The following is a 21,962-nucleotide window of genomic DNA, read 5'->3' as shown; positions in this document are numbered from 1 at the left end:
CTAACTGTACTCAAAAAGGACTTTGGACAGCATACAATGACAGAGAAAGTAGAGCCAAAATCCCATAAAAGATGGAAAAGAAGCATATTTACTTACATCTAAATATGTAGAACTTGGATTCTATTATGTAATTCTGACAATATTGAGATTGAATATTTTCAACAGCCTAACTTTCTCTAGTACTGCTGACTACTCATTATTTTTTTTTCCCCCTCAGAAAGAATTAAGTCAAATAAGACATATGCCCAATATGTTAGTTCTCAACTTGGCTTACGATCTGGCCACTTAAACACACCCTATGGTGATTCAGCGTCTGTCTGCAATGTAGGAGACCCGGGTTCAATTCCTGGGTTGGGAAGATCCCCTGGAGAAGGAAATGGCAACCCACTCCAGTGCCCTTGCCTGGAAAATCCCATGGACGGAGAAGCCTGGTAGGCTACAGTCCATGGAATTGCAAAGAGTCAGACACGAATGAGCGATTTTCACTTCACACCTGGTGATTTAAGTTCAACTGAGATTCGGTCACTATGAGAAATTCCTAATTGATTATGGTCTTTGAAAGAAAACTTTCCTCTATAACAGATCTAGAAATTTGTCAGTTGTTGGTATAAATAAACCAGACTAGGGAGACAATTGATGGTATGTTTCTACAACATAAATTATTTTGAAAACATGGAATAATTGGCTTACCCTCCGTGCTTTCCAATAGCGATGTATTGTACTCTCAACCTCATCTACTCTATAGACGATGCTGTAATGGTAACCATTTATTCCTGGGTCTACTTATCACATCAATAAGGATAATGATCATGAGGATTATAGCAATACTGAATATAAGGCATACTATGGGCAGCACTTCACATACAGTCCTTTCACAGATTAAAGAAAAAAACAAAACACGAAATTGTACACATCAAATTAGCGATAAGAAGAACACTTATGTACTACTCACCACATGCCAGGCATTGTTCTAAGAGCTTTACTATATTAGCTCACTCACTTTTCACAAGAACTTAATGATGGAGACGCCATTACTATTCCTACTTTACTGATGAGTAAACTGAGCCACAGAGTGTTTAAGTAAGTTGCCCCAAATCACAGAGCCTGCTTGGGGTATATCCAGAAGAGCAAACATAGGCATTCAGCTTTCAGAATCTATGCTCTTTCCTGCCCTATACATCATATATCAAAAGCAACGGCCAGGCTTTAAATCACTGACTGACTTCCATCACCTTTTCTTTGCCTGCTAACAACAGAGAAGTAATTCTTTCACATGCTTGGATGGACAAATGAAAAAATAATAAGGTAATTCTGACTGTCAGCCCTCCAATTCTGCAGAAACTATAAATCTGATCCCAACGGAGAAACACCTGCCAGAGACAGGTAACACAGAGCTCCAAATTCTAGGTCTTTTTCCTGGATGCATTACAGAGGCAAGGGTCAGACCATCAATATTAGAGCAGCAATGGCAAGAAGAGACAGTGTTGGAAAGAACCAGATTGCTGCTGTCCTACCAATCAAATGTCTATGATTTTCCTTTTAGCACAAGCATACTTTATTTATTTAAAGTGATTAACATTCCATTAGTTAAGTGAAGACTGATAGTCTTATTTCTGTTGCTTTTTGCAGATTCATTAAAAACTCAGCTCAGCTTTGCTATATTTTCCAGTTATAAGAGGAGCCAGAAACACAAATTTTTACATGTAATATCTTGACTGTTTTAAATGTTGAGAACAAATTCAAAATTTTGAAAAAATATACTGTAGACAAAAATAGCCTTTCAGTCCATTTCATCCCATAAACTGAATCTCTTGCATGGTCTGTAGCCTTGTAATCTTTTAAGATTTAATCTCCTCAACGAAAAACACAAAGTGAACTCTAACTTCTTCTCAAATTCTTTGAAGACAATGCCTTATTTTATAATGTCAAAACATACCAAATACAAATTTGAATGAAATTATGTCTTGATAATGAGTGACCTCATTGCCCAGAAAGAAATACCAACTATTATATATCAAATATTATATACAAAGGTGACAGTAGAGATTATTTGAGGGTTCCCTATCCTCTCTTCATAAGGCAGATGTAGAAATTATCCCAAAGACAGACAATGATTTTCCTGCAATCGGTGGTTTATTAGTGGTAGAGTTTAAGCTCAAACACAGGTTTCAATACATAACCTTTCTTCTCATCAACCAGCTTTCTTCATTGTTAAGGAAGTCATTTGAACTCCTAGATCCAGCCATGACTTCACCTTGCACTGGATTTTTAAATTACACACACCAATAAACCTCTCCTGTCCCCTTATTTTCCTATTGATGTAGCCACTTCAGTTGGGTTTCTGTTATTTAGAACCAAAAGAATGGGATGATTAATCCCAGAAAGTCACTCTCTTCCACAATCCTCCTACATCATGCTTTTCTCCTAACTGGAATACCTGCCTTTCCTTATGGTTACACAAATCATGCAAAATTTTTAAGACCTGGTGAAACTGAGCAGGATCCCATGGGGTCCTGGACACAGAAGGCTTTCTGTGTCCAGCTCCCTGTCCCATGCAAAGTGCACCCCCTTTCTTGTTTGTACGAAACAGGCTTCAGCCTCCATGATCCTCCCTGAGTTCCAAGGGGTAAAGTTCTAATCAAGGAAGGGATGGGATGCAGATACAAAGGAGGACCAGTCAAGAAACAATAGTGTAGCCTTGGGACAGGAGCCTGCCTCAAAGGATATACAGAACAATATCTTTCAGCTCTTCTACAGAAACAGAACCTCACAATAAATGGAAGATGTTAACTACTTGATGAAACAATCTTCATTCCAGAGAAAAGGTCAGGAGATCACCTGAGGCCAGATTAACACCCTGCACACACCCTGTTCTTTATCAGCAACCACATCCTTGAACCACTGCTATAAAACTCATCAAATTCCTCCAGGTTGGAATATGCAGTTTTGAAGGGGACAAGTCCACTGTGTCCCCTTGCTGGGAAAAGCAATAAATCGATTCCTTTCTACTTCACCCCGAACTCTGTCTCTGAGATTTGATTTGGCACCAGTGCACAGAGGCGGAGTTTTTGCTATCACTCACCCTAGTCTACTTCCCCCATGAAGATTTTTACTACTACTATATCGAATCCTGTATGTGTGCATGTGCGTGCACACACAGGTGCGTACTCTCTCTCCCCTTCTCCTACTTTAGTATCTGTAACCCAGTCCAGTTCCAGTTCAGTTGCTAAGTCATGTCCGACTCTTTGCAACCCCATGAACCGCAGCACGCCAGGCTTCCCTGTCCATCACCAACTCCCGGAGTCCACCCAAACCCATGTCCATTGAGTCGATGATGCCATCCAGCCATCTCATCCTCTGTCGTCCCCTTCTCCTCCTGCCCTCAATCTTTCCAGCATCAGGGTCTTTTCCAATCAGTCAGCTCTTCACATCAGGTGGCCAAAGTATTGGAGTTTCAGCTTCAGCATCAATCCTTCCAATGAACACCCAGGACTGACCTCCTTTAGGATGGACTGGTTGGATCTCCTTGCAGCCCAAGGGACTCTCAAGAGTCTTCTCCAACACCACAGTTCAAAAGCATCAATTCTTCGGCAGCATCTTACAATTAAACATTACCTTATTCTCAATTTATCTGACGTTTTCCAAACTAGAACAGAAACTCCCCAATCCAGAATCATACCTCACAACTATCTTCCAGTTCTTCACAAAGCCTGGGAAAATATTTGGTGCAATGAATAACTGGTCTTTCTTAGAACTTGGTCTAAGTAAGTAAAACACCCCTGATGATTCCAACTTAAGTTGTATAAACACTTGGCCCCAAATACTGGCTATATTTTAATGTAACAGCCTATGGTTATGTATTAAGTTTGCTTTTGAAGGAAAAAGACCTTGGAATTATTTGACTTTTACCACTTTTCACAGTATGGTTTTTAAGGAATGAAAGATTTAATTTCCTTTGTTGTTCAGTCCAGTTTTAGAGAAGCAAAAGGCTATTCCAAGTGTGTAATGAGGCAAGAACTTCTCTTATTACTTTTTTGGTTTTCTGTATCTCCAAAATGTCTTTTCTAGTACCAGTGCATAACAGTTCCTGCCCATTGCACCAAGAAGATTGGGGACTGGGGGAAAATGCCAAAAAGCTGATTTAAAGAATTCAATTCTTTTCCTGAAGAAGAGAAAAACATAATTCTTTTTGAAGGAATCCTGTTTGAACAGTCATTTCAGTTCAGTTCAGTCGCTCAGTCATGTCCAACTCTTTGCAACCCCATGAATCGCAGCATGCCAGGCCTCCCTGTCCATCACCAACTCCCAGAGTTCACTCAGACTCACATCCATCGAGTCAGTGATGCCATCCAGCCATCTCATCCTCTGTCGTCCCCTTCTTCTCCTGCCCCCAACCCCTCCCAGCATCAGAGTCTTTTCCAGTTTTCTCAAAAGGTGAAAATATTTTAATTTTTAAAATGCAAATTGTATGTTGCATTAACAATGCAACCCTTCAGATATTTGAAGAGTAACCTAAGTGCCTCAAAGCATATCTGAATGAATGAATCACCACTATTGATTTAAAATACACACACACTCAGACATATTTAGTAACCTAGCACTTGGTCTTAAATTTTATGAAAGTTATGGGCTTTTGAGTCATAACTGAACAACAAAGTCAAAGAAGTTAATGAATAAAGATGGAATTTCTCTGGCTAACAGTGACTCAACTTTAGCCATAATTTTAGAGCAAAATATAAGCTGAATCACATGGAAATGAGTAACTTGATGACTAGACCAAATGTGTTGTAAGTTCAAGTCCTCTTGAATGAGGAATTCATATAGAAAAGATACAACTTTAGCATTGCCCATTTCTCTTATCATATATTGGGTTGGCCAAAAGTTCCTTTCAAGTTTTCTATAAGATGGTACAGAAAAACTTGAAAGAACTTTTGGCCAACCCAGTACCTACAGGTGGTGGTGGTGTTTAGTTGCCCAGTTGTGTTCAAGTCTTTCAACCCCATGGATGGCAGCATGCCAGGCCTCCCTATCCCTCACCATCTCCCGAAGTTTGCCCAAGTTCATGTCCATTGCATTGGTGATGCCATGATGTGTATTTATGTGTATGTGATGTGCCTGTGCGTGTATGTGAACACAGGTGATGCAGTGGTAAAGAATCCACCTATCAACGCAGGAGACGAAAAAGAGATGAGTTCGATCCCTGGGTCAGAAAGACCTCCTGTAGTAGGAAATGGCAACCCACTCCAGTATTCTTGTCTGGAAACTTTCAAGGACAGAAGAGCCTGGCAGGCTACAGTTCATCAGGTTGCAGAGTTGGACATGACTGAGCACACACACAATACATACAGACATATGTATACACACCTACATATGCACTCATAATTCATTCTGGACATCTGTAATCCAGGCATTACAAACAGTTCCTAGCCAAGTTAAAACAAAAACAGGTCATGTCAACTTACACATTACACAGAATTGTTTACAGTGCCTGCTTTTACATTCCCTCAGGAACATCTATAAGTAGGTAGTTCACATGAGGCAGCCACTCATCACCATTACTACGTGATTTAGAAACATATGGTGTAACTCTGTCATGCTGGCTTCTAGGTATTCACTCTAGCATTCTGACAAAAAAGGGAAAAAAAAGCTCAGAACTGTTTTTCAAATTATCATTTATCAGCTGCTAAAACATACATTGTGACAGCCTGATGACTTGGTTTTTGTTGTGGTCATAAATTATCATTACCAACATGCTATATTTAGATTTACAGTAGTACAAGGAAAATATACCTACAAATGATAACATATTGAAATTTAGCTAGACCCTGTGCAGTTTCTGGGTATAAATCCTTTCTGTGTTCACCTATTTCTTTTTTGTAGGAAATAGACTTTATGTAACCTCCAGGACCTCCCCTGTGTTCCAAAGAGCAGGTTCAAACCCGTGCTAATCAGAAAAGGGAGGGGATGCAGAGACAAGGGAGCTGCAGTCAAGAAACAATGGAGCTTTGGGTCACAGGTACTGGTTCCTCCTCAAAATATATCGATAGGATGGCTCAGTGGTAAAGAATCTGCTTGCCAATGAAGGAGCTGTGGGTTCGACTCCTCATCCAGGAAGATCCCCTGGAGAAGGAAATGGCAACCCACTCCAGTATTCTTGCCTGGGAAATCCAGTGAACAGAGGAGCTTGGCAAGCTACACTCTACAGGGTCTCAAAGAGTCAGACACGACTGAGCACACACGCAGGCAACACTATCTTTGAGTTCTTTTAGAGAACTAAAGCCCCCACCCAGGGGGGGAATGGCAACTTCAGGCTGAGGCAAGATTCCCAGAGCACCACCCTGTTAACTTGTCACCAACCAATCAGAGGAAAGTCACACAGTCTGCAGCCTTCACCCTAAATTCTGCCTATGAAAATCTTTTCCAAAGCCATTGGGGAGCTCAGGGGTTTTGAGCTTGAGCCACTGGTTCTCTTTGGCTGGTCCTGCAATAAACCTTTCTCTGCTCTAAACTCTGACATTTGGTTTATTTGACTTCACTGTACATCAGGCACATGACCTTATTCGCTGACAATATTTTCACATAGTTTGTTTCAAATCCCTTCTTTTAACTGGAAAGACTGTTTGAAAACCTAGGCATTCTCTTTCCCAGTAAAAGTGAAGCCTAAGTAATTAACTATCAGAATGATCCAGCAATGACATCTTTTCCCTCTGTTCCTTCCCAATTGTTCTTTTGAGCCAAAAAAAAAATTTTTTTTTTCCAGCTCAAAGTATATAGAAAGACTGACAACAGTCTGCTGTTCAGATTTACAAGCCACCGTCTCTCTCCTTCATGAGTGAGTGAGTGGAAGTCACTCAGTCATGCCCGACTCTTTGTGATCCCATGGACTGTAGCCTGCCAGACTCCTCTGTCCATGGGATTCTCCAGGCAAGAATACTGGAGTGGGTAGCCGTTCCCTTCTCCAAGTGATCTTCCCAACCCAGAGATCGAACCAGGGTCTCCTACATTGCAGATGGCTTTTTTTACCAGCTGAGCTACCAGGGAAGCCCTTTCCCTCCTTCGTACTCTTTATGAAATTAGTACTTAAAGGATTGTTTTCCCCATGTTGATTTTTTTGGATAGGTGTTCAAAGTGGAAGGGGCAGGTCTCTCTCAACTCAAATAGAAATAATCCTGAGTCAAGAAGTACACTAGACATGTTGTCAGGATGCTAGCCTTCTATTTTTCATTTAGAATACTTCTGGCCAGTGTTGCATATTAAGAAGATAGGATTTGAAATCAGAGAACTCCATGCCGAAATTCCCACTCTCTCATCTGTCTACATAGTGCTTTAGGCAAATTAGAAAACCTCACTGAGTCTCAGGTTTCTTTTCTAAAGATGGGGATGGTCACCCTTGCATTACTACTAACTAAAATCTATGGTGTATTTAAATGTCCTTAGTTTCTACCTAACTTCCTATTTCTGTTCTTAGATCATTTTAAGTTCTCTTCATAATTCCTACATTGTTAATGATGAGAAGAACATAAAATGATCTAAGAATGGAAATAGGTAGTTAGGTAAAACAAAGGACATTTAAATAAATGACAGATTTTAGTAAACAAGGTATAGCTATTGGTTCTTTAATTGTACAACAAGTACCCATACTGCTAACTGCTACTGCTAAGTCGCTTCAGTCATGTCCGACTCTGTGCAACCCCATAGATGGCAGCCCACAAGGCTCCCCCATCCCTGGGACTCTCCAGGCAAGAACACTGGAGTGGGTTGCCATTTCCTTCTCCAATGCATGAAAGTGAAAAGTGAAAGGGAAGTCGCTCAGTCGTGTCCGAGTCTTAGTGACCCCATGGATTGCAGCCCACCAGGCTCCTCCATCCATGGGATTTTCCAGGCAAGAGTACTGGAGTGGGGTGCCATTGCCTTCTCCGAGTACCCATACTACTAAAAGATAATTATAGAGGAAAACTGTCTGGGTTGTAAGGGAACTTTCTATACTATTTTCTCAACTTTTCAGTAAATCTAAGATTCTCCTTGAAAGAAGTCCATTTTTAAAAAGTGACTTAAAGTAAGTGCCCTGCCCTCGGCAAGTACTTAAAAAACAGGAGCCTATGTTACTATTATCAAGTAAACTAGTTGGTTTCCTAAAGTTTATTAAACTCTGTATAATATGGTCTTCCTCCACCCCAACTTTATTGGGATATAATTGACATACAACACTGTGTAACTTTAAGGTATACAGCACAGTGATTTGACAATATGATCTTTCCTTTCCCCCAATTTAGCAACTGCTTTTCATAAGCAGTTCTCTCTGCCCCAGCCCTTATCACTCTATTCACTTTCTCTACATCATTTTTCCTCTTTTTCTAGTTCATCCATTTCTTTTCTACAAACTCATGTGTACTTTACACCTAGTTTTTATTTCTCCAAGACTAATTCAATCTTATTTCTCTGCTTTAAGTTTGGCCTCCATGATTATGCAAACTTTTACTTTCAATGATGGCTCCTTAAAAAAAAAAAAAACAACAAAGTTCATGCTTTCTACTTAGAGAAAAATAACAGAACACTTTTTTTTTTTTTTTTTCCCCCAAAAAGGCACCAAACACAAAGATATAGTATTGGGGAAAGCTTGTTTTTTTTTGTAATAAAGAGAGAGATATTCAGCGTACCAATATAGACAACAGCCAGGAGGCAGCTTTGCCGGGATATGTATTTAGTCTGCTGCAACAACTAAAAATAGTTTGACCAAATGCCAGTGTTATCAATCTGTCCTGGAGTCCCTCTGATATTAAGGTCATGTGTAAAAACACACCTTACTTATCCCTCAACCACAGCTTTGAATGGATCTGGGTAAAACATACCAGATCAGATCAGAAAAACCAGTCTCCTGACGCTCTTTCTCAGGTGGCTGAAGCTTCTGTTTAGAAGACCTGGGTCTTTACGAGAATGGATTTCTTTTCCCATTCTGGTGCTGGATTTCAGCCTGTATTTGAAGGACAGAGCTAGAGAGCCTTTTGACTGATAAAGGGAAGTTTGTTTCTTAACTTTTCTTTAAGTGACAACAGCTTTTCATTGACAAAGGAACAGGACTTCTTTAGTGGGTGCCATTATTAATGGGAGAGATTTTGGAAATGGAATTTCCCCTGCTATAAAGACACAATTACCGAAATAATTTCAACCTGAAGCTTGAAGTACCAGGCCCTGTGAACCCAAGCCTCAACCTTAAAAGACTATCCAAAAACTTTTACGGTTCTGAAAATACTTTTGCTCTAGGATAGTTCAAAATACACATGGAAAAAGCAAGGAACCACTGATGAGGGGGTTGGGCAGGGGGGATTAAGCAAGGAGTGTGTAGCCCACCTGTTCTTTCTCAACCAGGAAATCAATTTTATCTTTAATAAAACTGATAACCAAGCTTGTGATAGCTGAAATAAATCATCACTTCTGGGTGGTTTGTGTACATACACATGCAAAACAAACAGAGAAATCTGTGCTAACTCAAGATAAGGCTGGATAAATATAGGAAAACCTAACACTCTACTCCAGGCAACATATAAATCAGTCTTAAATGGCAACAACCCAGAAATTCTCTATTTTAAGAAACTGGTCTCAGTAACCTCTGAGGGGGTTAGAGCTGGCTTTAACCGCCCCTCATACCGCCCCTCTGGGGGCTTCACTGACTTCTCTGTTAGTTCAGCTGTGGCAGACTCATCTAAAAAGACAGAATGGGATGCTAACTTGCTTCACAACTCACTCCAGATGAGTACCCGACTCCTCTTCTGGTCCACCGCCCTCGACCTGCATTAACTAATCCCTCCTTTCTCTGGCTGGAGAACAGCTGATAGAAATAGGCACTTTTTTCACATCAAAGGCAGCCCGGAACCGTCTTAGCCTTACCCCAACCTCAGACACAAAAAGCTTTTTGATGCTTATAATTGCAAGGCTTTTTCCAGCTGCACTTTATCAAGCTAGTAGTGGCAGGGCTTGGAGGGCCTAGGAGAGCCGGAAGGTGGCGGCGAAGTCACCTTGGGAAAAGAAGGGTGTCAAAGAGAGGAAGACAGAGGGGCTGACCCACGGAAAAGGAGCAGGTGTGACTGCCCCTGTTCTGGGGTGAGTGAGCAAGGGCAAGGGACATTGGAAGGAAGCCCAGCCAGAGTGAAGCGGTGTCCCGAGGACCCCCAAGTCGACCCTAATCTGTGATCATCTGACCCGGGTGGAGGGAGGAGGGTGCCCTTCGCAGTGTCATGGGAAGCTTCGCCTTCTGGGTTTGCTTTCTCCCGCCTGCCCCTGCGGTGGCTCTCTGCCGGGGTTAGCCTGAGCGCGGCTCGGAGGCGCTTCACTTGCTCCGTACCGGCGCCCCCACCTACAGGGCGCCCCTGCCCGCCCTGCGCACGCCCAGGAGGGCGGGCCGGGAGTTGAGCGCAGCCGCCGGCCGCTCGAGAGTGCTGAGAGCCCGGCAAGCGAGCCAGGCCTCTATGGGAGCCGCCGGCTGCGAGTCACTCTCCAAACCTCCCGGGCCACAAAGCAGAACTTGCCCGCCTCACTCCCCAGCAGGGAGGCCCAGGCACAGGGTGCTGCGCTCCAGGACCCTTGCTGGTCCTGGGCAGCTCCTGGTGCGCTCCGAGCTGGGCTAGGCGAGGCCTGGCCGCGGAGAGGGGGGCCTTGTAACCCCCTTCCCCAGGGCGCGGTCTCCTCCTCCTCCAGCTCCTCCTCGCCAGCTGCGCCGCCAGCTCCCATTGTTCGCCCCGCCCGCCTGGCAACGTCCCGGCGCTACTCTCTGGGCCTCCCAGGCGCACCTACCTTCTGCTGCCGGCGAGCCATGTCGGTGGGTTGCTTGGCGTTGAAGGGGTAGGCGATGCAGCGCATCACGAACACATAGAGCTGCAGCCTCTTCTTCCTCTCCTCTTCTTCCTTCTGCAGCCGCTCCAACTCCTCCTTCTCTTTCTCGCTCACCACCGACGGGCTAGGGCTGGAGGGTCGGCCGCCACCGGCGCGGCTGCTAGGCTGCAGCCCCCCGGCCCCGCCGCCGCTGCTCGCGCCGCTGCCCCCGCCGCCGCCGGCGCCCATCCCGGCCCCGGCGCCGACCCCGCCGCCGCCCCCCAGCCCGGCGCCGCCGCCCGAGCCCTCGCTGGTGCGGCTGGGAGACAGGCGCGCGCCGGACGCTGCAGAGCCGAGCACCTCCTTGCCGCTCTCCTCCTCCACGATCTCATCCGATTCCTCTTCGCTGGATGAAGGGTCCAGCATGGTGGCGCTTGGGGAGGGGGGGTCCCTGGAGCCCCTGGCTTGGGGTGCAAAAGGTGGGGGGCGCTGAAGGCAGCTGGGGGTCGGCTCTCCCGGATGGCCGCTTCTCCCCAAATCAGGGAGCAAGCGCGCTGCTGCTCAGCCTCAGCCTCGGCCGCGGAGACTGCTTCCTCCGCCCGGCGTTCGAGAGCTAGGCTCTGACCCAGGAGGAGGAGGGGAGGGGAGAGGTGCGTCCGTGGACCCAAAGTGGGCAAAGGAGGGAGTCAATTGAGAGCCCCGAGCCCACAGCAGGATGCCATCTGCAGCCGCTGAAGGAGGCGCCTCCAGAAAAGATGCCGAGTGTTGCAAGCTGTCGATGCAGCCTAGAGCCGAAGAGGCATCTTGCCGATTGGGGAGGGAGCGGCGCTTACGTGTTTATTGGCTTAACTCTCCCGTGTCCGCAGCATAAAGGGCGGCTGCAGCGGACTGGATCCGGAAGAGCGCGGAGCGTCCCCAAAGTCTCAGAGCTTCCGTAGTGATCCCAATGCTTTCCCGTCCTCCTCACTCCCACCCCGTTGTGGCTGATTTCCTCCTTGATGCCCAGCCCTCCTGGTTTCAATCTCTCTCCCCGTCCCGCGAACAAAAAGTTCTTGGGAGAGGAGGAAATAAATCAATCATTGATGACTTTTTGTCAGCGAATAGTTGACAAAAGCAGACTTTTTGTCAGCTGTTGGACACACTAACTTCAGAGATCTCACTGAGATGAAGTCGGCGAGATGTTATACACAAAAGAAAGGCTATTTCCTATAACCAGCTTTCCTCACATTTTCCTCACCAAACAGCCTGTTTGTCCCACCTGTGTAAACTCCAATGCCAGCAGTTTACTTTACATACACCCAACCGTAAAGAAAAGATTTTGAGCGGATTGATGTATCCACCATGCAGCTCAACTCTTTAAGTAGAACCCCCGCCCCTGCCTACTCTGCATTCTTCAGTTCCAAGAACTGGTAATACTTTATGCTGAGGTGAGCCTACCATGGAAATAGAAGGTTTTTTTGTTGCTCAGCCCTTCCTCCATTCTGGCTCGCTGAGTATCTGGGTGGAGGGTTGGGGACCCCAAAATCAGACAAGGATACTCTAATAACTGAGTGCAGCAACATCGAATGCGTTGACTCTGTAGCACCGTCTTCCTTCCTGCTCCTCCGTTATCTATTAATTCAAAGCAGCAGATGGTGCCTTCCTTCCCCCGGCTCCTTTCACTTAAGCCAATAAACCCAGCGCACGGGGGAGCTGGCCAGCGTGCTGAATCTAATCAGCGACCCACAGATGGATTGAAAACAAACCAACACTCTTCACCTTTTGATCTTAGACTATATAGAGACCTCTCTTGGCCTTCCCTCACCCCATGTATGTGTTTTCAATACTCCATTACTCGTGGATACTCGTGGGAGTTATTGTTGAAGTGTACTGTGAATTTAAAGTTTATATCACATCTGTCTTTATGTATTTTAAAATTTACCATGACTATCAGTACTGTAGGCTTTGATTGTCAAAGGAAGTTTTAGCACCTTTTCACAAAGTGAACACTGTTCTAGGAGCTTGGAGTAGGTGGAATTTTTAGAAGACATTCTCTTAAAGAGTCAATAATCCCCTTTTGGAGATACAACACAAACACATGAAAAAGATTGACAGTGCTTATTTCAAGGCAACATATAAACAAATCCAAGTTAGTAAACTGCTAAAAGCTTGCTTGAATGAAGCAACTAGGAATGGAAGAGAATCATATGTTTCTGTAAAAAGAGAGTTAAATCTTAAAGAAGGGAACCATATGACTTAATGGTGAAAAGGGAAGATATTATATGTGGAAAGAGCGATTTGCAAAGCCATGGTGATAGGACAAAGGACTGAGTAAGGTACAGAGTGTAACTGAGGCAGTGTGTGGGTAGGAAATGGGAAGGGAGGAGGAAAAAAAGTTGAAATAATCATCCATCTGGCCAAATTGGGGGGAAGGGGTGGCAGTGGTCATCTTTAGGACACAAAGAAATAAATGGCTAGCTAAGGACCATGTGACTTCTGCACAGAAGGCAAGACAAAGTCATTTACTAATTAAATATTTTTAAGCAAGATAAGGCATTTGAGTATTATCACATTATGCACCAGTAGAAGGGTGACCATGAACTCTGTCTTTAGAGCCATTTGGAATTTCTCAATCACTGTAATAAACTTTTGAAGTTTTGTATTTTTAACAATGTTTTTCATTAAAACATAAACTCAGTATTTACCTTTTGTTACTCATATAAGCCTATGATTTGGCTATTAAATATGACATTGCTCAGATAAATCTAACACTTTTCTCAACACACCCATGAGTGTTCAATCAAAGGAGGCAAACAGATTTTACAGGAAATACTTTTATAATTTTTTTTTTTTCAAAATGTATGTATTGTTGACTTTTAAAATGTACATCTTGGGACTTTCCCGGTGGTTCAGTGGTTAAGACTGCACATCCACTGCAGGGGGCGTGCATTCAACCACTGGCTGGGGAACTTAAGATCCCATATGCCGTGTGACAAGGCCACACACACACACAAAAGTGCATCCTTTCAAAGATATTTTTTACCTTAGCTGAAAGTTAAATGTCCTTGGAGATATTATAACTTTTTTTTTCTGCTGAAGATAACATATCCCAATCTGAACTCCTTAGGCATCTAAACTAGGAATTGTGGCTTTCCTAGATGCAAATTTTGATGAAAAAGGAAGAAAATTATCCCAGAATACATCCAGAGATCTTAATTATTGTCTACCTTTTGTTAACATCCATACTCTTCTTTTTAAAAGTACAATTCTACCATAGATTCTTATACATATCAGTATTCATATCCTCAAACAAGCTATTTTAGGTGCTTGCATGCTTGCCCCCAGCTCCAGTTCTGCTTTGTAGGAAACTTGAATAACCCTAAGGTGATGGAATAAATTTTAGTCAGCCATCTGGAGACCATATCATGAAAGTAGAAGTTATAACAGTGAATTTTTTTAATCCCAGCAAAATCTAGAGGAAATGGAAATGACTGAGACATTAAACTAGGGTTTTATCATCTGGACCTCGATTATTTCTAGACCTCATTCTCCACTGAAGTGTTCGTTATAATTACGTAAAAAGCCACAAGTATGAAGGAATAGCTGACTCATTGGCAATCAACAGATACCTTGGTGAAAAACCATCACTTCTTTATGTCACTCATATAACATGTTTCAATCAAATAAACCTGAGTTCAATGCCCATCTTAATGATTTTCTGTGTTTGTTACTAGAGGATAATTTGGCCAAATTGAATATATATTTTTAAATCTCACGATAAATTTCAGATATAATCATGTCAACAGACTTTAGGTTTAAGCCTTCTTTTCTGCTAAAAGGAGATGAACTTTTTTCCGCTAAAAGGAAAAGGGCTTCATTTTACTTATAAATGAAATAAAATTGAACATGCATAACTGGAAGGAAAACAACACTAAAAAATCAAATAACCCAACTTTCTCACACAATATTAAAAAATAAACTAAAAATGAATTAAAGACTTAATATAAATTAAACCGTAAAACTCCTAGAAGAAAACATCGAGAGTGTTCACTTTGACACTGACCCTAGAATACTTTGGGGGCTATGTCTCCTCAGGTAAGGGAAACAAAAGCAAAAATAAATGAGAAAAATTGCATCAGACCAAAAGCTTTTGCACAGATAAGGAAACTATGAAGAAAATGAAAAGGCTACCTACTGAATGGGAAGAGATATTTGCAAATGATATGTCTGATAATGGGTTAATATCCAAAATATATAGAGAACTCATACAAATCAACATTAAAAAAAAAAGATTTAAAAAATGGGGAGAGGGGCTTTCTTGATGGCTCAGTGGTAAAGAATCTGCCTGCCAATGCAGGAGACATGAGTTTGATGCCTGGGTCAGGAAGATCCCACATATCAGGGAGCAATGAAGCCTGTGCATCACAACATTTGAGCCTGTGCTCTAGAGCCAGAAAGCACAACTACTGAAGTCAGAGCGCCCTAGACCCAAGCTCTGTAACAAGAAACTACCACAATGCAAAGCCTGGACACAGCAATGAAGAGCAGCCCCTGCTTTCTGCAACTAGAGAAAAGCCTGTGCTGCAATGAAGACCCAGTACAGCCAAATAAATAAATATCATTAAAAAAAAAATAGGCAGAGAAGCTGAAAAGATATTTTTCCAAAGAGGACATACAGGTGGCCAACAGGCACATGAAAAGATGCTCAACATCACTAATTTTCAGAGAAATGCAAATCAAAACCACAGTGTCAAACCTATCAGAATGGCTAGTATCAAAAAGGCAACAAATAATAAGGGTTGGAAAAGATGAGGAGAAAAAGGAACACCTGTGCACTGTTAGTGGAAATGTAAATTAATGCAGTCACTATGGAAAAACAGGTTGGAAATTCTTCAAAAAGTTAAAAATAGAACTACCATATCATCTAGTAATTTAACTCCTAGGCGTTTTTCTGAAGAAAACAAAAACTCTAATTCAAAAAGATATATGTACCCCTATGTTCATTGCAGCATTATTGACAGTAACCAAGATAAGGAAGCAACCTAAGTGCTCATTGATAGATGAATGGATAAAGGAGACTTGGTGTATATATACAGTGGAATATTATTCAGCTATATAAAAGAATGAAATATTGATATTTGCTACAATATGGAATGGGTGAAATTAACTCAGATGACCATTATATCTACTACTGTGGGGAAGAATCCTTTGGAAGAAATGGAGTAGCCATCATAGTCAACAAAAGAGTCCAAAATGCAGTACTTGGATGCAAATTCAAAAATGACAGAATGATCTCTATTCGTTTCCAAGGCAAACCATTCAATATCACAGTAATCCAAGTCTATGTCCTGACCAGTAATGCTAAAGAAGCTGAAGTTGAATGGTTCTATGAAGACCTACAAGACCTTATAGAACTAATAGCCCCCAAAGATGTCCTTTTCATTATAGGGGAATGACATGCAAAAGTAGGAAGTCAAGAAACACCTGGAGTAACAGGCAAATTTGGCCTTAGAGTACAGAATGAAGCAGGGCAAAGACTAATAGAATTTTGCCAAGAGAACACACTGGTCATAGCAAACACCCTCTTCCAACAACACAAGAGAAGACTCTACACATGGACATCACCAGATGGTCAACAACGAAATCACACTGATTATTGAGTTGGTGATGCCATCCAACCATCTCATCCTCTGTCATCCCCTTCTCCTCCTGCCTTCAATCTTTCCCAGCATCAGGGTCTTTTCAAATGAGTTTGTTCTTCGCATCAGGTGGCCAAAGTATTGGAGTTTCAGCCTCAGAATCAGTCCTTCCAATGAATATTCAGGACTGATTTCCTTTAGGATGGACTGGTTGGATCTCCTTGCAATCCAAGGGACTCTCAAGGGTCTTCTCCAATACCACAGTTCAAAAGCATCAATTCTTCAGCACTCAGCTTTCTTTATAATCCAACTCACATCCATACATGACCACTGGAAAAACCATAGCTTTGACTAAATGGATCTTTGTTGGCAAAGTAATGTCTCTACTTTTTAATATGCTGTCTAGGTTGGTCACAACTTTTCTTCCAAGGAGCAAGTGTCTTTTAATTTCATGGCTGCAGTCACCATCTGCAGTGATTTTGGAGCTCAGAAAAATAAGGTCTGCCACTGTTTCCCCATCTATTTGCCATGAAGTGATGGGACCAGATGCCATGATCTTAGTTGTCTGAATGTTGAGGTTTAAGTCAACTTTTTCACTCTCCTCTTTTACTTTCATCAAGAGACTCTTTAGTTCTTCTTCGCTTTCTGCCATAAGGGTGGTGTCTTCTGCATATCTGAGGTTATTGATATTTCTACTGGCAATCTTGATTCCAGCTTGTGCTTCATCCTGCCCAGTGTTTCTCATGATGTACTCTGCATATAAGTTAAATAAGCAGGGTGATGATATACAGCCTTGACGTACTCCTTTCCCTATTTGGAACCAGTTTGTTGTTCCATGTCCAGTTCTAACTGTTGCTTCCTGACCTGCATACAGATTTCTCAAGAGGCAGTATTGTAGGTCAATTATACTTCAGAAACAAATAAACTCATTTTAAAATGATCAGATTAGTAGTTACCAGAGGCAGGGGATGGGAAGAGGGGAAATTAGATGAAGGTAGTCAAAATGTCTCACAAACGTTCAGTTTTAAGATAAGTAATTACTAGGAATATAATGTACAAATGATAAATATAATTAACATTGTTGTATATTATACTTGAAAGTTGTTAGGAAGTAAATCCTAAGAGTTCTCATCATAAGGAAAATATTTTTTTAATTTTGTATCTATATGAGATGATAGATTTTCACTAAAATTTTTCTGGTAATCATTTCATGATGGGTGTAAGGTGAATTATCTTACTGTACACGTTAAACTTATACAGTGCTACATGTCAGTTATACCTCAATAAAACTCAAAGAAAGAAAGAATCACATAACCCAGAAATAGATCCTTGAATAATAGGATATTTGCTTTTTATTTAATTGATCCCTGTCTTGCTTTAGATAATATTTTCAGAGACTTAGAAAATGGTTTATTTTGTTTGCAAAAGCTGCTCTTTATCATTACTCTTTATCATATAATAAATCTTGCTAAAGTGGGTTAGGATGGAATTAAAGGATAATCATAAGACGAAAATAATAGAATCAAGACACACAGAAACATCTTTTACTCTAGGCAACAAAACAAAATGTTTTAGAGTAATAAATAATACTACTTATATGAATTGGTCTTGGAAAACCACCTATTAAAAAGATGATAAAAAATGAAACAATGTATTTTACAGCAAATAATTAACTTGAATTCTGAAAACCAACAATTCACAAGAGTAATCACATTTCTTCTGTATAAAATTTCTCTTAATAATAGTAGGAGCTAGATATGGCATAGACTGAAATGCAGTTTATGCTGCTATTTACATGGATGAAGTGAAGGATTAAGACTTATGCCTTGACTCTGGGATGCAGTGATGTGACAGGAAATAAAGGGGGAAAATACCCACATACCAGTTACTGTATGAGATATTAGGTTGATAATTCCTCTAATTAGCCCAGTTTTTCAATTTGGCTTATATTGGTATATGCTGCTACTTTAATCTCAAAATAATTTTTTGGGTTGATTGTCTGGTTATATTTAATAGGTTTCACAGACTGCATTGGATGTATACTGGGAGGCTTTTAACAGATTTTAAACAGCAATGGCTATATAAAACATCATGATATTTTCAGGTTAATAAGTTTGTTTTTCATTTTAAACAATTGAAAATGGTAAATTCCTTCAGTGTAGGCTACCCTAGAACAAATGGGTCTTTTGAATAACTAATCTTCTGGAGGAAAATAATGAGGAAGGAACAGAGGTTGAGAGAGGCTTGATAAATGAAGGGAAAGTAAGCGAAAATGTAATGATGGGTCCTGATCAAGGGATAGATACTAACATTGGGATCATTGGTCAATAGAGGTTAACCTACTGAGGAAAAGGCTTGAAACCAGGTCTAGTCACCTACATGCCATTAGCAAAAGGGAAATTCATAGATTACAACCTGGACTCTGCTCATGAGAGTGTCCCCCTTCTTCTTCCTCTTCTTCTCAGGGCGACACTGACTCTTCCTACAGTTGAGTCTACTATTCCAGCCCATTGTTCTTAAGAATGCCATTACTCTTCTCTTGTTTCTTTCATCAGTAAGAACTTTCTGCCCAGTGATTCCAAAAGAACCTTTCAGTTGGAAGATGCTAATCTGCATCTTGTACCTAAGAGTTTACCATGAAGAGCAATGGACTTATATAAGGGTCTAGGGTTGCATTATGAAAAGGTTTAGTATACTCCAACTAGGTCCAACCAGGATATTCCAACAGTAAACTTCTGTTCTTTCATCATCCTACATTCATCCTGTGTGGTTCATAAGGAACGATGGTGGATAAAAATCACAATGCCATTATGATGATAACTAGGATATGGCTCAGTAATCCACCCCGCCCCCAGAACGTTGATAATACTTGAATAAAAGATACATTTTAGGCTTTGTTTCTAAGCAGAATCTCTACCCCGATCATCTAGAATTCCTATTTTTATGTTTTATCACTTTCTGACTGATTTTGAGGCATAGGAAATGAAAATAACAATTAAGTGCAATTGGGCATGCCTGCAGAGAGAGGTAGAGAGAAGGCACTGCCCCAAGACTGCAGGTCTTGAATCTACTCAGCCCAGTCACATGGAAGAAAAAAAACAGAAGATTCTGAGAGACTTGACTATCACAGCTCTTTGATGCACAGTGACCTGCCTACTCATGAACATGCTTCCGCTGTCATACATTATCTGATAAATCTGATTAATATGCCCTCTTCTTGAGGAGAAGAGAGAAGAGAGCCAGAAGCTTGCCTTTCTCCCTGCAAGATCATGACCCAAGCTACCACTTTTTACCAAGTGACTCTAGCTCTCAGATCCCTGGCTCTCCTGCAACCAAAAATCCAACTGAACCACTGTACCTGTTTCTTAAGAGTGGGTCTCTCTCTATCAGTGTCTCTATCAGTTTTACTTATTTGGAATTCTGACACTTTTCTTGGCAATGTCTTTGAAGGAGATAAGTGAACTAATGCATGTATGGGCTTAGAATAAAGTATAGTAAGCTTCTGTTAAATGCCAATGGAGATGCTGATGCTGTTGGTAGCTATCATGAAATTTTATTCCAAATGACAAAGCTAGGCTATATTTTTTGGAAATGGGAAGAGGGGCACAGTTTACTGAGATCAGTGAGAAACCTCTTGCCCCTTAAGAGACAGGCAAGTTAGCATTAGAAACCTGAGGCAGACTATGAGAGTCTGCATCAAAGCTACAACACTTGGAGGAGGTGAGTGTTGTTGTGTTGTCTGAGCAAAGATTTAATACATCCCCATCTTCACTCTTCCGATATCTTGATCTACTTTTATATTTTTAGAAGGTATATGAACATAAGAAGGAGAATTAAGTGAAGGACAAGGGCCAAGTTGTGAAGCTAGAAGAGTTGGCTAGAACTCTAAGGGGAACCCTTGGAGTATATTTAAACAGGCACATCAACTGTCATAGAGATGCCTTCATTAACTTTTCCTCGCAAGGCATGACTTTATTGCTATAAAAAGACCAGTATACAGACTTCCCTTGAATAGGTAAAGAGCTATCTCCACCTCATCCTCATCATAGTAAATGCAATAAATGTTTGAAGAATATTCTGCACTCAAAGTTAACTCACAGTGAAGAGACAGCAAAAAGTTAGACCTAGATCATAAGGCCTTATCTCTCCTCCCATTATTATTTAGACTGCACAACTTGGTGACTCCTGTGAGTCACCAAGCCATTTGTACTGTCAGCCATTAAAACAACACATTTACCATGCAGGGGCCATAACCTATTTGTTTACTTCAGAAAATGTGTAGAAAAGGAAAACCTTACGTGTGTGAGGATGATGCCTTCAGGCATAGGTTGAATAATCACAGAAAATTGAGTCATCTTTTTTCCCACACCCATACATATGCATGACCTCTGACAATTTCACAGGCAAGGGGAATGGCTTCATCATGGAGTAAGTCCATCATGGGGCTCAATTATGTGTTCAAGGTTACTGAGGGCAACTGAGTCTTCAGTTCTCTGATGAAAGTGATGAATGATCAAATTGTGCCCAAATTCCTGATATAAAATATAGGACTTTCAAATTTATTTCTCACAGGAATAACTAGTTTAAAAAATAAGAGAAATTGTAGCCTGCAAAGAGTTTGTTTTTACCCCCAAATTTGCCCAGGTTAACTGGCATTTAGCTGATAAAAGAAAACTTTTAAGATCTCCACATCAACCTTACATTCCATAATTATCAATATAGTTTCATGGTCAAATATTTGGTCTTTTTGACCTCATTATTACCTTTGCTGTTGCCATGGTTTGTATACTGTTTTTCTAATGCTTATAGACATGAATCACTGGGTAAAATATGTCTATATACCACCTGTTTTACTGAGTTGCTTCTAGAAAGAAAAAAGAAACTCAAACCGAGAATTATTAAAACACCAAATTTTGCATAAAGGGTATGATTTGTGCCTTTGGAGTTAGACAGATTTCAAATCCTGTTTCTAGTATCTGTGATCTGAAAAAGGTAGTTCTTTGAGTCTCAATTCTTCGACTTTAAAAGTGGCAATAAAATACCAATAATGCATAAGATCTTGTGAAGGCGAATCAAATTCACGTATCTGAAGTGCTTAGCACAAAGGCTGCCCCCTGTTCAGGAGGGGAAGTTACAGTCAACATTACACATCAATTTGTATCCAACTCCATATGGAAGAACTCATAGAAGAGAGGTGTCCAGCACTTGCCCACTGCAGAGAGGACAGGTCCTGTTGGAGAAGCTTCTATAAAAATTCTTTGTTATCAAGATCTTATCCTTCCATCTCTGAATAAAGAACTTCATTTGAGATAGCTTACAAAAACACATCAAGTTATCATTACATGCTTTATCAAAATTCATCTGAGGAAGAACTTACTTGCCAATTGACCAAAGAATAAGGATGTTATAACCAGATTTGTAATGAGGTTGACATTCCTGGAAGAAAAAAAAAGAGAAAAGAAAAGTCCATTCAAACATTGCTTTTTGAGGGCTCAGCTAAATAGCTTTCTGAGCGAGCTCCACTAGCTTGTATTTGCA

The 21,962-nt window shown here is 41.3% G+C and overlaps 1 protein-coding gene across 19 annotated transcripts in view; it reads right to left on the bottom strand.

Annotated features, from left to right (window-relative positions):
• CADPS (calcium dependent secretion activator) overlaps nucleotides 1-11,949 on the bottom strand; it is a 471,511-nt gene extending 459,562 nt beyond the window's left edge. For 5 of the 19 annotated variants that reach the window (XM_059879760.1, XM_024982857.2, XM_024982864.2 and 2 more), the window contains exon 1: nucleotides 10,789-11,948. In XM_059879760.1, coding sequence (XP_059735743.1) covers nucleotides 10,789-11,232 — 444 coding nt within the window. In that variant the 5' untranslated portion in view covers nucleotides 11,233-11,948. 19 annotated transcript variants of the gene reach the window in all.
• Nucleotides 11,950-21,962: the final 10,013 nt, after the last annotated feature.

Source organism: Bos taurus, chromosome 22, assembly GCF_002263795.3.
Source record: "Bos taurus isolate L1 Dominette 01449 registration number 42190680 breed Hereford chromosome 22, ARS-UCD2.0, whole genome shotgun sequence".
Classification (NCBI taxonomy): domain Eukaryota; kingdom Metazoa; phylum Chordata; class Mammalia; order Artiodactyla; family Bovidae; genus Bos; species Bos taurus.
The sequence above is the reverse complement of the archived record's forward strand: the minus strand, read 5'-3'. Positions and strand labels throughout refer to the sequence as shown.